Consider the following 15585-nt stretch of genomic DNA (forward strand, 5'->3'; position numbering starts at 1 on the left):
GAAGCAGAGCCATGACATGTCGACGTGTGACTTTATTTACAAGCTTTCTTTGTTTTCGCAGAGAGCGAGCAGCGACCAGGATCCACACAGAGAGGAGGGTGGACTGAACAGGCACCGGGTTTTCAGATTCAGGAGTTACAGAGCAGCCAAGTGGAAAAACAACGTCTCACTTCAGGGGATTTATTACGTTAGCAAAGATAGTTTTCTTATCTCAGCCTTAGAGCAGACTGGACTGGCAACACTTTATCAGCTTAAACCAGTTGAAAAGTATTAACAATCTATTACAAAAGTTTAATTTGTTGAAGTTATTATAGAAGATTTTAAGTTAACCATGTTCATACAATAAAAGGAGTGATGAAATATTACATCTCACATTGTATATCTCCAGGTAACATTTCACACACAAACCCATAAAAGGAGGGATATAATTTATGAACTGAAATAAAAGTAGCTCCTTCCCTTTTCCTTATACTTGGCTGATTTATTAACCAAAGGCATCTGGGTCATCTTTACTTAAGACGGTGTAAATCCCAGCAGCTGTTCGATTGGTTTGTATCGCCACTCGTCCGCTTCCAGCTCCTCCACCAAGCTCGCCAGCTTCTCCATTCGAGACACTTGTTGATCTGGGGGAATGTAAAACAGTTGGTCAGTTGGCGTAATGGTCTTTATTGGAGCATGCAAAACAAACAGATTCTGCATATACAGTTACTGGCTTACCGTGTTTGACCTGTTTCAGTGTTGAGGCCACTTGGTAGCTGAATACAGACTCGCATAAAAATCTATCGGAGCCATCTGAAAAGACACACAAAAGTGGAAATTTAAAGATTTCTTCAGAAGATTTAACCGCCGAGTTGGAAAATGAGGCTGTCAAGCTTTTTCAGGAAATGGATCTCCATGTTAAATGTTTTGCAATTTCAGTAAAAAGGCCCATTCAGAGTTATGAAATAGTCAAAAACAAGACAACAAAGAGGAGCAGCTTGAGACCTTCAGCGTCACTGTGCTCCTATTCATCACTTTGTTGGTTGTTTTTCCAATTCACGGTGCTCTGCTGCCAAAATAATCACGTTAATTAGTGTAGTTTGAGCTGCACAGGCAACAAGGGGGAGTAAAGAGCCAGGTGGCCTTTCGCTCCCATAAACAAATCCTGTGTGCGGGGCAATGACGAGCCAGTGAATGAAGCACGAGGGTGGATCAGTGGACTTGGCTGCCGGCTTAAAGCTGGATTTAGGTAAAACAGAGAATAGACACATTCAAAATAAATGTTTCAAAGTGTGGATTGTCAAAAGCTTTGTGATGAAGAATTATTTTAGTCCCTGGTTTTGCCAATAATTCAACTTCACAATAATGAAGATTATCAACACAAGTTTCCCAAATTGTGTTCTGTCTTAAACCAGTAACCAATGGAAGAAGTACTTAGATCTTTTACTTAAAATAGCAGAACTATGTACATTTACTCAATCACAAGTAAAAGTTGTCATTAAACAATTTACACGTGTATAAGTATATAAGAGTTTAAATATCAAAATAGACTAATAGTACCAAAAGTAGAATTACTCATTATGCAGATAAGTCCATTAATATAGGCTGGTTTAGCATTATCGGTTAATCAATATGTAAATAACTTAAACATTGCTGCTGGTAAACGTGGGGCAAATTACATTAACTTTACTTAGTTATGGGTTGCTTAGCTTTTAATAATATATCATAAATATTGATTATGTTCATTACTAATCAGAAAGTCACTTGTTATCAAAAGCCGTATTCAGTGTAGTGGAATAAAGACGACAATAATTTCTCTCAAAATGTAGTGGACTAGAAGTAGTATCCAATAGAAACACTCATGCAAAGTACTGGTAACAAATACTAAATTAATTTAGATTCCACTGCTGCATCTGCATTTATTGAAACTTAAGAAACAGGATCAAAGGTCACAATTGTGAAACAAATTTTCCGATGGTGAATAAAAGACGCTTGGCTGCATTTTTAAATGTCGTTGAGGAAGCTGCAATAACTGTTGAGTTTGTCTTGTAAGCATCAGTCAGACAAACGGGTGCTTAGCTCTGTGATCTCAATGCTTCATTCAGCACATAATCTGCAACTCTCTGGGGAAATCATGTTGCATTTGCACCAGAGGCACCAAGTGTCTGAGACCAACCCATGTGGCTCGGTTCTCTCTATGTGAATGTAACACTAGCATTTATTATTTTATTTCATTTAATCTTTACTTATCAGATGTGATTGAGACTGAAATCTATTTTTCAAGAGAGCACAGAGCACAAGAAAACATTCACGATCAGATATACACACAATTAGCAAACAGAAATAACACAACAAATTGCAAGAGTCCTAAAACATTATCAAGATAATTAAGTTGTAAAATATCCAATGTGAATGAACGCCTTCAGTTCAAAAGGCAGTTTGAAGTTCATTCCACTGAAAGAGACGTGTAGCATTAAAACCCAGTTATGTGAAGATGAGTGGGTACATGAGGTGAAGTCATTGATGGATCTGGGTTTGTAGATGTTGAAAGAGATGTGAGGTCGTTTGGGAACTTAAACACTAGACTAGAGCTTTATGAATAAATATGAGACTATAACTTAATTTTGTCTGCAGAGGAGATCATCCAGTGTTGTTGATACAGGGACCAATGAGGAGTAGGACATTTGTCCTTGCTGATAAAGCATTATACACTATGATAAACTGTGTTTACCTGAAGTAAGGATGGAGCAGAGTGACATTTAGAAACAGACACAGCCTTTAACTCTTTAATGCTACTGGTCCTTTATGTTTGTATGGTTCAGCAGGAGTGATTCCCCCTCATCTCTTGCCTAATTGTGAAGACAGAGAGAAAGATGGCCACAGATCAGTTGTGAATCTTACCTTCCATCATCTCTCCTGCACCTTTAGGATATGTGTACAGCACTTTCCTGGGGGGGATGAGCTCTGAGGCGCTGAATCCGGATCCTGTCACCGAGCTGCCGCTGACACCCCCCGCAGAGGAGGACGAAGAGGAGGCAGCCATCGTGTTAGAAACCTTTAAAACACAAACACACACAGACACGAGGCTCAGTTAGATGAACCAACGTATCAACTCTAACGCTAGTGGGCTTATGGAACAAACAGCTGTGAGTGGCTAGCAAGGAAGCTAACGACCCTGCTAACAGCAATAAAGTCAACAACCAGCCGCCATTAGTGTCATAAGACACATCACATACATTATTAGTCTATTTTAAACTATATGAACCAACCGTTGTTGTCCAGGTGAATCTGCATCGACTCTAAATCCGCGCAGTTCTTTCTGTTGTTTGTTTGTGTAGTTGTGGTCTTACTACCACTTTGCGACACATGCAGCGTTTTACGCTCCGACAGCAGATTTTAAAACTATGCGGATGAAACGCTGCCACCGCTTTTAAAGGGAGTGGTCGATCCTTTCTGTTTGTAGATCTGCTCACGAGAAACCAGCGGAAACGTCGACCCAATTGTACGTCACGACGCTGAAGTCAGACTCCGAGTCGACAGTGAAGTTATACTATAGAAAATAAAGGTTTTGAACTTTTGAGAATGGGACTCGAACTTCGATGAAACTTAAACTAAAATGTCTAAAACTATTTCACTGTATTAAAGCGTAAAAAAACGGAAAATGTGTACTTTTCAATCTTTCTCCTAGCTATCGAATTGGAAGCTAACTTCAAAGTTGTTTGAAACGTCATCAGCAAGTGAGCTAGCTTGCTAAATTAGCAACGAGCTAACCAGAGACTTGACTGTGTTGTTAGCTGTGTTTAGCCTCAGCTAACGTTGTCAAGTTTGCACTATGGAGGTTTTACGACCATCGCTTATCAATATAAATGGAAGAATATACCGAAGAAACGTCATCAAGGAGGAACAGTATGAGGAAGAGGAGGATTTCTCCTACATGGATCCTCCAGGTTAGTGTTGACAGACAGCAGAACTTCACTTACTCAGTTTATTAGGTACATCAAGCTAATGCAGTCTAATACAGAAGTGCTGTCATAAATAACACTGTCATGAAATGTACATTGTGTGTTTAGGATGTGTACTGAATAGTGTTGACAGGGGTTCCTATTATTGTGATCATCCCATTCAAATCAATGAGGGTGGGCTAATCAGCAGAAAACACCTCACAACATCCCCCAGGAAAGACCATGAAGCTGAATCAACACCTTTTCATCACAAAACTTTACATTGAAACCTTCATAATTGGAGGGCTTATTGTAAGACTGCTCTATTTGATTGATTAGTGCTGTCAGGCTTTAGCAACAATAGGAAGAAACCAATAACTTATTTGTATGTTTGTTATTTAGAGAGCGAAGAGCTCGCGGCAGAGGAAACCTGTGATACCCTCCTCATTGAACAGATTGATAAAGGATACCGCTGTGCCATCGACGTCCCAAGTGTCCTTTACAAGTGAGTGATCTATAAAATGAATATGTTGCAATGGTTCTGCACATGAGTTTTTTTTCTTCTAAGCAGCACAACCTGAGTCTGTGTTTCCTCGTTTGCTTCATTTCTCCGCAGATACATCATCGGGAAAAAGGGAGAGACACGCCGACGTCTAGAGGCGGACACAAAGACGTCGATCAACATCCCGAAACAAGGGGTGGAGGGACAGATTGGTGAGGATTAATCAAACCATCATAACACAGATGAAAACAGATGAGAGGGCACATCCTGAAAGAGATTTTCTCTCAACTTGCCTCCATCTTCTCACAGTTATCACAGGCTCCCACAAAGCTGCCGTCTCATCTGCTGTCACTCGAGTTGAGGTCCTCCTCGACAGTTTCCGTAGGAAGCAGCCTTTCACGCACTTCCTGTCATTTCCTCTGACTGATCCCAAAATTCAAGAAGGATTCCTTCGGTTTAAAGATGAGGTGTTGCAGAAGTGTTCACAGGTATGTTGTTTTATATGTGTGGCACATTATATTGTTCTTAAAGTCTATGTTGCCAAATTGTTGTGTCTCGATGTGTAGGATCATGGAGTAGATGGAAGCATCTTTCAGAACCCTGCAAAGCTTCATCTGACAATCGGCACGATGTCTCTGTTAAATGAGATGGAAGTGAGAAAAGCATGTGAACACCTCCAAGAGTGTCAAAACGTCCTCAGGTGGGTGCCAGACAAAGAGACTATATCACACTCAGATTTTAACTGTATAACTAAATAAATGACGTCTTTATTTGAGTTGAAAATTCTAAACTAAAAGCCCATGAAAACAAAGAATAAATTCATCCTACAAACAAGTATTACCTGTGTAGCTGAAGCCTAATAAAACGTACTTCTCTCTGCCACAAAACTCTATTCTCTAGCTTACATGTTCCTAAATGGCAATAAACATGGGTACTGGACTTAGGTTGTAGACAAGCCCACTTGCACCTTCCTGCTGTAAATACTCACCAGGGCTCCATATGTACTGTGGAAAATGGTCCCCAACAAACAACAGTTTGAGTCACCTTTGCTAAAAACTACCGTGCCCAGTTTTAGGAAATTAATCAGCCTGATTTTCAATTGAAAGTATATATTTTTTACTTATTTTAAAGAAGTCTTCAGCTTTGACGGATGAACCCTGGATAGAGAGGGGGTTTGGCAGTTGGAAAGTATTGTGAGACTGTTGTTGGTTTTAGTTCATTGATGGAATTTTGGCTTAGAAAAATATAGATTATCACCAGCCTTATCCTTTTAATGAAATTTGTACTTTTTAGAAAGGGAAATTAGATTACATGTAATCAGATTGGATTTGATTGCATAGATTAGATGAGGTAAACTTGATTGAGCTAAAAAAATGTGTGGTGTCACAAGCCAAGTCTGCTGAACAGCCAAAACAGAGAGCTGCAGTGTAAATTGAAGGGGCAACACTGAACTATAATGCTGGTTTGTGATTGTGTTTTGTGTTGTCGCACATCAGGGAAATCGCTGGAGGAAAACCTCTGCCGCTGGAGGTGACGGGTATAGAGTACATGAATGATGACCCAGCCATGGTGGATGTGTTATACGCCAAAGTCAATGTGAAAGACAGATCTGACAAGTAAGTGGATTAGTGATAAACCCTGTGGAGAGATAAGTAAATCAAAAAAGCTGACAATCTCTTTTCCTTTTTTGAAATATGATCACACTTTAGGTTACAGGTGGTCGCAGAGCGGCTGGTCGAGCACTTTGTGTCGGCCGGGCTGATGGTCAGGGAGTGGGACAGAGTGAAGCTGCACGGCACTGTGATAAACACTCTGTTCAGGAGGGACGCCACAGGTAAAAACATTACATACACATGACGGGCTAACGCAAAACAGCATCTGTGCCTGTCGCTTGTGTGAAAACAAACTCGCCAACCAGCTGTGATCCCATTGGAGCCTCCTGCCCTGAACCCATTTGCCAATGTCCCCTTATTGTGTTTTGGCTCGGACTGGATCTGCAGTGACGACAAAGCTTAATGTCGGACAATTCCAGCTACAGATTCCTGAGGAGAGGCAGGATCGGGCTGCTAGCTCCGTGTTTGGCCACAGCTCTGTTTACATGCTCCAAACTGCGTGTTTTTCCAAGTACTGTGACAATGGCTTCATTCATTTTGGCCATGGATCAAGTCCAGCCCCAGTTCGCAAATTTGTACTGAGCTGAGCAGCAACACAACACAAGAGAGGCGCCGTGTCACTGCCGACCATGTTTACCAGCATGTGGCTACATCCTATTCAAATTCGATGTTCTTTTTTTTTTTCACAGGCTAATTTGACAGACTAACTGACCTTGATCTCCCCTTATTATTGTACTACAGCCGAACAACTGTGTCAGCAAGTAAACACGTTTATTTGATCAGGAGATAACAGGTCCACATGTGTTTGTCCTGTGCTACGTTTTCGAGCTTGTCTTTTTAACTCCGGTGTTTTTCCAGGTGAGGACACAGGCAGCTCCAAACGACAAACCATGAACGAAAGAGAGGCTTTCGATGCCAGGAACGTATTAAAGGTGCGAGGGAAGTTTTGTCCTGCCTTTGCTTTCAAAATAATAAATCTCAAACATTCACATGTGACCTCACAGCGGTTTTCCTACATCTATCACAGGATCATTTACACATGAGGATTGTTTTACATTGTTTTTAGCTTTTGTCTAAATGAACCACAAAAATATGGGCTTGCTTAGAAACTCTGTTGCATACACACAAGTCTTTAAACACTGAGTATTTGATCTGTGTGAATTGGCTGTGAATGTTTCGTAAAAGATCCTGAAATTGTTGGACACAGTTCGTTGAAAGAAGTGAGGAAAGAGGGTGTCGGAGATTCTCTAGTGATGAAGTATACTGACGCCTTTTAAATTTCAGAGAAGAATGATCGATTCATGTTTTTTTTTAATGAAACACTTGACAAAATATGATTGTAAATTCTGTAGAGTGATGTCTCACCCCAAATTGACACAGCAGATAGAAAGCATGTGTTTAAAAACCAAATCCTTGATTTTCTTTCCTCTGAAAATGACACAAAGGTGTTAAAGCAAATCTTCAGTCACCCGTAACTATGGTAATGTAATGTTTGCACACAGTAACCTTCGTTTCTCTAAATCTCTCACTGGTTAAAACCTTTTTTGTTATTGAAAAGATGCATTAAATGTAATTTATATTTGCTGTTTTCGTGACAGGAATTCGGTGCTCATCGTTTTGGAGAGTTTGAGCTGAAGACTGTCCTGCTGTCCCAGAGATATTCCACAGATTGTACAGGTTACTACACGTCTGCAGGGAGCATCAGCTTCTCATGAGATACTAAAGCGCTGACCTTATTCTGAGGTAAGAAACTAAACAAAAGAGAAATACAGTTTCTAGTTTAAAAGGAACACTGAAGCGTTCTCAATGGTGTTGTCCAGTAGGTGGCAGGAGAGGACATCTTGTTTTATGGAACAAAAATCCTGATACATCTGTAACCAGATTCCTGGGGAGCAGTTTAAGGAGGAAAACTAAAATGATCAGAGTGCAGAAAGATCGAAAGTTGAAAATAAAGCTCATTTAACAGATGAAACAGCCATGCAACTTCTTTCTGGTTAAGAGAGCTGAATTTCGTTTTTTGTACTACTCCAAACAACTGATTCTCTTTAAGGAATCAGAGTCTAGCATTTAAGAAAATTACACTTAAGTACTTATGTAAGTGACAAGAGAAGGACTCATCAAAAACGTTTGCCTCGACCTTGAAAACAATGGGTTTATTTGTGCAGAGATTTTATTTTGTATGAGATTCTCAGTAAAATAATGTTCCTTTGTGAGCAACAGAAAAGGAGATGAGACAACCACTCAATGTTCACATTCACACTTATGGGCAATTTAGAGTCACTCATTGACCCAACCTGAGTGGGAGGAAACTGGAGTACCTGGAGAAAACCCTCGCAGGCTCTGGGAGAACATTCAAAAAAGAGTCTGTGGCTTTACCCAGAACTTTATCGCTGTTGGGTGCTAAGAACTGGCATATACTTTTACTCAAGTAAAGGATTTGATTACTTCTTCAACCACTGTTTGACCATCCACTTTTTGTCACGTGTTGTCATCCAAATACCAAGTTACCCCACTAGCTGACAACAATTTAATGTGATGTGTGGAAAAGTGTTTTTTCTTACTCATTGTAGCTGTTTTCAGACATGAATTCCAGAAAATGTCTGGAAAATTGGGTCCAGAAGATTTCTGGGGTTTTCTTTTGAGATATGAAAAAACGAGTTTGCCCGAGTCAGACGAGTTCACAACAACAGGAAGATTTCTGTGGCATCTGGGCAGAGCAAGCAGGAGGCAGGACATGACATGTGTTAGAAATGTCATCAACAAGCCCACTCGCTCGCTGTGAACTATCTTGACATTTACAAGAGGGCAGGCAGGAAAAGTTCCACACACTAACTAACTCAGACATTTGGGTTCCCACATGAAGCCCCTCTGGGAAAATGTTCATGTGTGACAGCAGCTTGTGAGAGTTAAGCGTCTCATTATTCAGGACATGTGAGGTTCCCAGGAAAAAGTCACAATAATCGTTTCCGAAGATAAATCGCGTGCCAAACCAGGAAGTGTTCATAGATGTTGAAACGAGCAGGTTGAGCTCCAGCTGATCACTTCTCATCTGCAAACTGGAGGTTATTTTAAGTCTTATCCATTTCCTCTCATCTCGCTGCCTCATGAATGTGTTAATGCATCATGGCATGATTTATTATACCAGTCTGGGTTTTTTTGGACTTCTTTATCAGTGTCCTTCCCACACGAACCACAACCTTGTCCCCACTCCCGTCTGCTCAGCGTCAGTGAATACAGACGTCGGACACAGCTTTTTTTTTCCAGCTCTCCCTTCAGCTGCCGACGTTCTCTGCTTTGCATTCAGGAGGGCGACTGCCGAGTGGCCTAAAGTTACACTGATGGAAACTGAGGGCACTTTTTTGTTTGTCAGCTCTGCCATCCCGTGCTGTCCACCCTCCCGTCTCAGCAGTGGCGTGATGTCTTTTTTTTTGCCTCTGCCCCTGGAGCCATGTCAACAGACACCATTAAGACAGGGACATGCAAATTTTGTCATCGGATACACAGGCAGCCAGGCAGCCAGTTGATGCCGTCCATGCATCGACTCCAACACCGTCTGGGCATAAAATGTATCTTTTCAGACCCAGAAAAGGAACCTGCTTATCCGCTCCCTGTCTCCTGGGAACATGCTTGTTAGTGGGTCAGGAGTACACATTCAGCTTAATGCCACTCGAAGGTAACTGATGCAGCGAGGATTCTCAGGATTGCCAATACTATTCGTCACAAGCACACAGAGAAAGACAGAGGGAGAGAGAGAGAGAGAGAAGATGGTTTGGAAGTTAATGAAATTCAGTGCGACTGTGTGCGTCCTTGTTTCTTTTGGCAGGGACATGATTAAGGACGTACTGGGCAGATGTCTTCACTAATGATCGCACTGAAAACACATGTGAGGGGAACATACGCCATCCGCAGCCAGACTGACTCTCAAGACAGATTCAATATGTCACGGGATTCATAAGGTTTATATTAACGCAAGATGTTCACACTATGTGTTTATTTAAATGAGCAAATGTGGGTTTTGTTGTGTTTAGGGAAAATGTATCAACTGTAAGTCTAAAAATGTCAGAAAATATTAAGAAATGTGCAGCATTAAGCATTTATGATGTTAACAGTGTTTTGGGACAATAATAATATTACAATAATAATATATTATTACAGTTATGTTTGACTATGTTATCATTTATTTTGTGTTCATACACCAGAATCCCATTATAGTTGCCCATACTAGGAATTATAGTTAATTATAATAAGGACAAAGCATTGCAGTGTGTTGTAGATCATTAATTGAATACTGCTCACAAATTTCAAACGGGGCATAAAGTGAATTGTTGAGGAATAATGTGTCTCATAGTTTGTTGGTGCCCAAGGCAACATCTTTAAATCATTTGTTTTGTCCGACTGACAAAGCAACACCCAAAGTAATACAAATTTCAAAGATACAAAAAAAGAGAAACGCAGGAAAGTCTCATTTTTTAAGCTGGAACAAGCAACTGTTTGGTAATTTTGGTTGATAATTGACAGGACTAATGATTGATTCTGCATTTTCTTCACATTCTAGTTAACGTTGTAAATTTTAAAACACCTTTATGCGTTTATATGATTTCTAAAGATTTCTTAAAGGCAGAATTGATTTGATTCTCTGATAAAATCAATCATCACTCATTTGTGTGTGTGTGTTTGTGTGTGTGCGTATGCATGTCTGTGTGTGTACTTGCTTATGCACATACATCTTTGTTCTGTCACATCTCACCCTAATTAGTCATCTCTGTGCTTCCAGCTGTAGGGCCTTCCTGTCTGACCCTTGAGATTTCGAGTCCCCTCCAATAAGCCTGATAAATACGGCCCCTCACTCTGTTTCTCTTAATGTCGCCATGTTTCCTTTGCGGGTTTGTGTTCCTATTTCTGAAGATCTGAGGAGACACGAGAGCTGAGTTTCAATTCAAATGTCATATCATATGATTTGAAGTTGGTTCATGATCTACTCTTAAAACAAGCCTTTATGATGCAAAACCATCTGAGAACAGTTTCCCCTGTATTAAAAGTATAGGTGGGACTTTTTGAGTGAAAGCAAAACCGGTCTCATACATACTTGGTCAATAACCTGCAGTGAACCATTCAATAATAAGAATTCAAACCATGTTTGGTAAGTGGAGTCCCCTGTTATCTCACCCAAGTATTGTTTTGGCCTCTCTGCAATTTGCATATTTAATTTCATGCTAGTTTTTCGAAGAGGGATTTTACTTGATCCATGTCAAACTTTTTGAGCCCATTTTGAGTTTTGATATTCCGAACCACACGATGCAATTTTCCATAGTGTAATTAGAAATTAAGCTTTTATTCCGGAGGACTGGGGAGAAAGAGATGAGGCTTGAGAGACGTGACCTAGTAATTGAATAGATATGTTTGATTTGCATTCTCGGAGTAACGATTAACATGCATGAAATGGACGAAGCGCCTAATTGGTTTTTAAGGGAACAGTTTTACCTGCTTGTGCCTTAAGACAGTTGCTTAAACACATCTCCTGAAGCGCAGGTGCATTTAGGGGATGTCCAAAATGATCTTTGCCTGTTTAATGGTGGAAGAAAGGTCTGTGCACCAGGCGCATGGATCAAAAGACTCGCCCTTAGTCTTCATCCCTGGTGAGTTTTGAGCGTAACATGCAATAAACCAATCAGAGCGCCATCCCCCAATCAGTTTAACGGCCATTTGTGCTTCGACGTAGCTGATTGCTAATGGTGGAGTTTAAAGATCGTAAGAGAGAAAACACGTCTCTGCAGGAAATAGATCTGCTTGCACTCGTGTGCAAAGTGAAAATGCCTGAGCAGCTGTGTGTTTAACAAGAGGACCTGTAGGGACCCTGGAAATTACACAAAAAGCAGTGCACCTGACCACACCTCATTTTGAGACCAACATGCACATGAGCACTTAAATGGGTGTGAGTGTATTTTCTGTCAAAACAACGTGGACGCTGGGCAGGAAAATGACAACGCTGTTCTGCGCCTGGTGTAAGATAGGTCCCTAGATGTCATGTTTTCTTTAAAATCCTCAGATTTGTTTTAGCGACTTGTTTGATTGATCAAACACATCTACTCGTGAGAAATCACAAAGGTACCCTATAAATAATTCTGCCAGACAAAGCCGACAAATCTTTGAAATTGGATCTCGTTGGCTGTGAAGTATGACAGCGTGCCTCCCTTTGATTGTTCTCTTATGTTGTCTGTGACTCTCCGTTTGAGTGTCAGTGCCATTTGAATTTCACACTAATCACTCCGCCACTGATGGGAATGAGCGGCCTTGATAGACAGCCAAGGCTAGAGCTTCTGAAATGTCTAATCTGTGTCTCCGGCGATGAGGCAGGTGATCCCCGCAGCAGCTCTTTATCATTCAGAGTGCCGAGTGCCGAGGCTGCCTGCAGCTGTCCACGTCTGTTTATTGCTGGAGGCATTCACACGCGGGGAGGAGAGGCGCAGAGCCGGGTGTGTTTGAACAGCAGGCAGTCATTCAGAGCTGCTGTTTACTTTATGCACTCTTTGCACAATAAGAGTTTAAATAAGGCTGCAACAAACTTTTTATAATTGATTCATCGCCACCACTTTCTTTTTGACAACTGGTTGATATATAAAATGTCAGGAAATGCTAAAATTGTTTACATTTTATGCACCAACCAGGAGCATCACTCTTAATGTCCTTGTGTTCTGCACAATACAATGACAATAAAGGATTTCTATTTAATCCAGAATCCAAAGTTCTGTCTTGGAGTAAACGTTTGCAAACCATTTCAAGAAAGACAGAAAAATGGCTAATAGAGAAGTAACACATCTTTACATTTGAAAAACTGGTTCTAGTTTGTTGTGTATGTTTGGTATATTTAAATTTTCGATGAATTTGCTCAAAAGATTCAATATTTCCTGAAAATAAACCAAATATTTCCCCAGTGACATAAATGCAATTAACCACAGTTCAGTCAGACAACTCACGTTCAAACATTTATTGCAGCATTACAACAGGTTTTGTGTTTGGCGTCTAGGCTCCAACTTAATCACTCCCCCATATGATTACACAGGAATGATGGGAGTGACGAGCAAATACTTGTAACCCCCCCGTTGGAGCCTACAAGTGGATGCTGGGGTGGTGGAGGGGCTGAAGTAACTGGTAGCCATACTGCTGCAGCAGTGTGAGCAAAGGGGATGATGGGAAATTCCTCTCTGGTTAAATAGACCACCTGATAAGGTGGGTGTGTAATATAGATGGTTGTGGAGAGTGAGGTATGTCACATGATGTATGTCACATGATTGGCGCAGCGCAACTCGAGTTGCCTGCCAGAACTAGCTCGCCGGCATCGCCACATTTAGCAATGCCAGCATGAGGACTGTTAAAGTAGATTTTATCTATTGAATTTATACTTCAAATTAATTCAGTCAGTCAGGGCATTAAAACAACATTAACAGCAGAACAAGCTGTGCCAATGGGATGTATCACCTTGCAGAGATCCTGTAGTTAACATGTTTGCAAACAGGTGCCAACATACACATCCAACAGTGCAACATTCACTTTCATTTGGAGTTTGAAGTCCAATATTGACTCTTTGCGTTTTGCTCTGTTTTTGAAGTCTCCTCAACTATCTGACTCTTTAGCTGCTAACATCGCTGACTTCATTTGAGTGATGTTTGGCGCTGGGCTGAAAAGAATAAGATGAGCTGGAGACTGTTGAAACTATCCTGTGAGCTGTGGGGATTTATTGATTAGAGCAGCTTCGAAGAATAAACAAAAGTCAAGACACAGATTGATGATGACGACGTTTCAACACTGTGCTCCTCTTGCTTTTGATCGGCTTAGAAGGTGATGGACTCCCTCACTGTGATCGATGCACATTTAATATGCAAAGGTGATGATTCACTGCTGTAAACACTCTCTATATTTAAAGCTATGACTCCTTAAATCCTCCTTTATTCAGATGTTTTTACTCATCCACTCCACAGTGTGGAATCATTTCACACAGCACTCAATGATGTGTCTCATTGGCAGAGTGAAGGTGACGGGGATTTGTCACTTATAGTTGCCGGTATAAGCTTTAGAACACGTGATGTGAGGAGTTGAGAACGTCGGCCAGCCTCTGCCTATTGTGCGCGTTTAATTGAAAAAGGTGAAGCCCTCTCTCCCGCCCGTGCTCCGGCTGCCCCGCAGTGCAAAGCAGCAGCCGCCGTGCTCGAAACCTGCTGTCACACCGCTCGCAGCTAACTTTGCACTTTTAATAGCCGTGTGACCCAGTTTGAATCCCATTGAATTAAATCTATACACATTTATAGCAGCTCCACTTACAGCTGTAAGTCACCCGAGATTACTCACTAAATATGTCCCGATATGGTTTCTCTCTCTCTCTCTCTCTCTCTCCGCAACTTTCAAAATAGTGTTTGATGGTTCTTCTATCCAGGAAAGTGCTCTCAGGCTGTATTTGCTCAGTTTCTTCTCTACAAACAAGCATCAGCAGTGGCTGTTTGTTAGAAATACAGTGGTGGCATGTTTGTTTTTATGCCTCAATATCCTTTTCATCGACTTAAACTTTACATAACTGGAATATACACATGTACAAGGGAAGTAGAAAATACATTCATAACAAAGAACCGAATACTTCTCCTTATCCTTGTAGCTCCAAGTCCATCCCTCCATTCCATATACTAACAACAAGAGGGAGGAGCATATACATTTATTACAAAAGCATAAAATAATAAATCTGTATTTCTGATTCTATACAGAATATACACCCATTATACAGAACAAACTGACACATATACACTTGCACATATCAACTAGAATAAAAATATATAATGTTTAGCCTTTTATCAAGCAAAAGACAAAATGGAAAACACCATTTGTTGCAGCTTCTTATTTTATTTGTTATTTTTGGCTTTATTTTGATTAAGATCATTGTAAATTGAATATCTTGTGAATTTGGAACATTGGCCGGACAGAATAAGCTACTTTAAAAAATAATTTCATACATTTTCTAACATTATACAGTAAAAAATGTTTTTGCGATAAATGGCTAATAACAGATGAATCATTAATTGGAATAATCACACGTTGCTGCTTTTACAGTACAAATAATGATTATGATTATGCGTTGCAGGTCCACGATGAACGAGGCAGGATGTGCTACCAGATCTTTGCTGGTGAAGAGGCTCTCAGCTGACAGCAAAGCATTGTGGGAAACCGGTTTCAATTAGGCGATGAACATGAATGAACTTAAAACAAAGTGTCTTAGCATATTTCTTTCTGCTGAATCCTGCATTGGAACGAGTTTGGAGGATTATGTTTGTGTTTTCCTTCATGCTGGTTCATTTTGAACACTCGAAAATAAATGTGTAAAACATCCACTCACGGCCTGTTGCCATTAATTGTTGCGTACGGGGGAATGCCTGCAGCGATACTCCGCACATGTAAAACCTCGATAAGCAGTGAAGTTCGCGTTGCGCCTCACGAGCTGTTTGTGAGACGTAGAAGGGATGTGCTGTGTTTACATCATTAGACGGCAAATAATCAAAGATAAGCCAGT

At 40.6% G+C, this 15585-nt stretch overlaps 2 protein-coding genes across 3 annotated transcripts; one reads left to right on the plus strand and one right to left on the minus strand.

Annotated features, from left to right (window-relative positions):
- Nucleotides 1-14: 14 nt before the first annotated feature.
- On the minus strand, nt 15-3408 carry anapc16 (anaphase promoting complex subunit 16). The gene is made up of 4 exons (XM_035146614.2): nt 3249-3408; nt 2881-3034; nt 718-792; nt 15-623 (listed from the first exon to the last, which is right to left on the minus strand). Exons 2-4 carry the CDS (start codon nt 3020-3022, stop codon nt 514-516), a joined length of 327 nt encoding a protein of 108 aa, XP_035002505.1. The 5' UTR covers nt 3023-3034; nt 3249-3408; the 3' UTR covers nt 15-513.
- Nucleotides 3409-3563: 155 nt separating this feature from the next.
- On the plus strand, nt 3564-15406 carry ascc1 (activating signal cointegrator 1 complex subunit 1). Of its 2 annotated transcripts, none has more exons than XM_035146610.2 (10): nt 3564-3926; nt 4323-4425; nt 4537-4634; nt 4732-4910; nt 4989-5122; nt 5919-6038; nt 6132-6256; nt 6894-6967; nt 7634-7778; nt 15160-15406. In XM_035146610.2, the coding sequence occupies exons 1-9, from the start codon at nt 3812-3814 to the stop codon at nt 7748-7750; spliced, it is 1065 nt and encodes a 354-aa protein (XP_035002501.1). In that variant the 5' UTR covers nt 3564-3811; the 3' UTR covers nt 7751-7778; nt 15160-15406. The 2 variants fall into 2 exon arrangements, with proteins under 2 accessions (XP_035002501.1, XP_035002503.1); XM_035146612.2 differs by lacking the exon at nt 15160-15406 and adding an exon at nt 9859-10694.
- Nucleotides 15407-15585: the final 179 nt, after the last annotated feature.

This window comes from Hippoglossus stenolepis, chromosome 21 (genome assembly GCF_022539355.2).
Source record: "Hippoglossus stenolepis isolate QCI-W04-F060 chromosome 21, HSTE1.2, whole genome shotgun sequence".
Taxonomy (NCBI): Eukaryota; Metazoa; Chordata; class Actinopteri; order Pleuronectiformes; family Pleuronectidae; genus Hippoglossus; species Hippoglossus stenolepis.

Coding starts and splice junctions, on each gene's coding strand:
- ascc1 (XM_035146610.2), top strand. CDS start 3,812: ATGGAGGTTTTACGACCATCGCTTATCAATATAAATGGAAGAATATAC. Junction 3,927..4,322: donor CTCCTACATGGATCCTCCAG/GTTAGTGTTGAC, acceptor TTTGTTATTTAG/AGAGCGAAGAGCTCGCGGCA. Junction 4,635..4,731: donor AGGGGTGGAGGGACAGATTG/GTGAGGATTAAT, acceptor ATCTTCTCACAG/TTATCACAGGCTCCCACAAA.
- anapc16 (XM_035146614.2), bottom strand. CDS start 3,022: ATGGCTGCCTCCTCTTCGTCCTCCTCTGCGGGGGGTGTCAGCGGCAGC. Junction 793..2,880: donor TGCAGGAGAGATGATGGAAG/GTAAGATTCACA, acceptor GTGTCTTTTCAG/ATGGCTCCGATAGATTTTTA. Junction 624..717: donor ACTGAAACAGGTCAAACACG/GTAAGCCAGTAA, acceptor ACATTCCCCCAG/ATCAACAAGTGTCTCGAATG.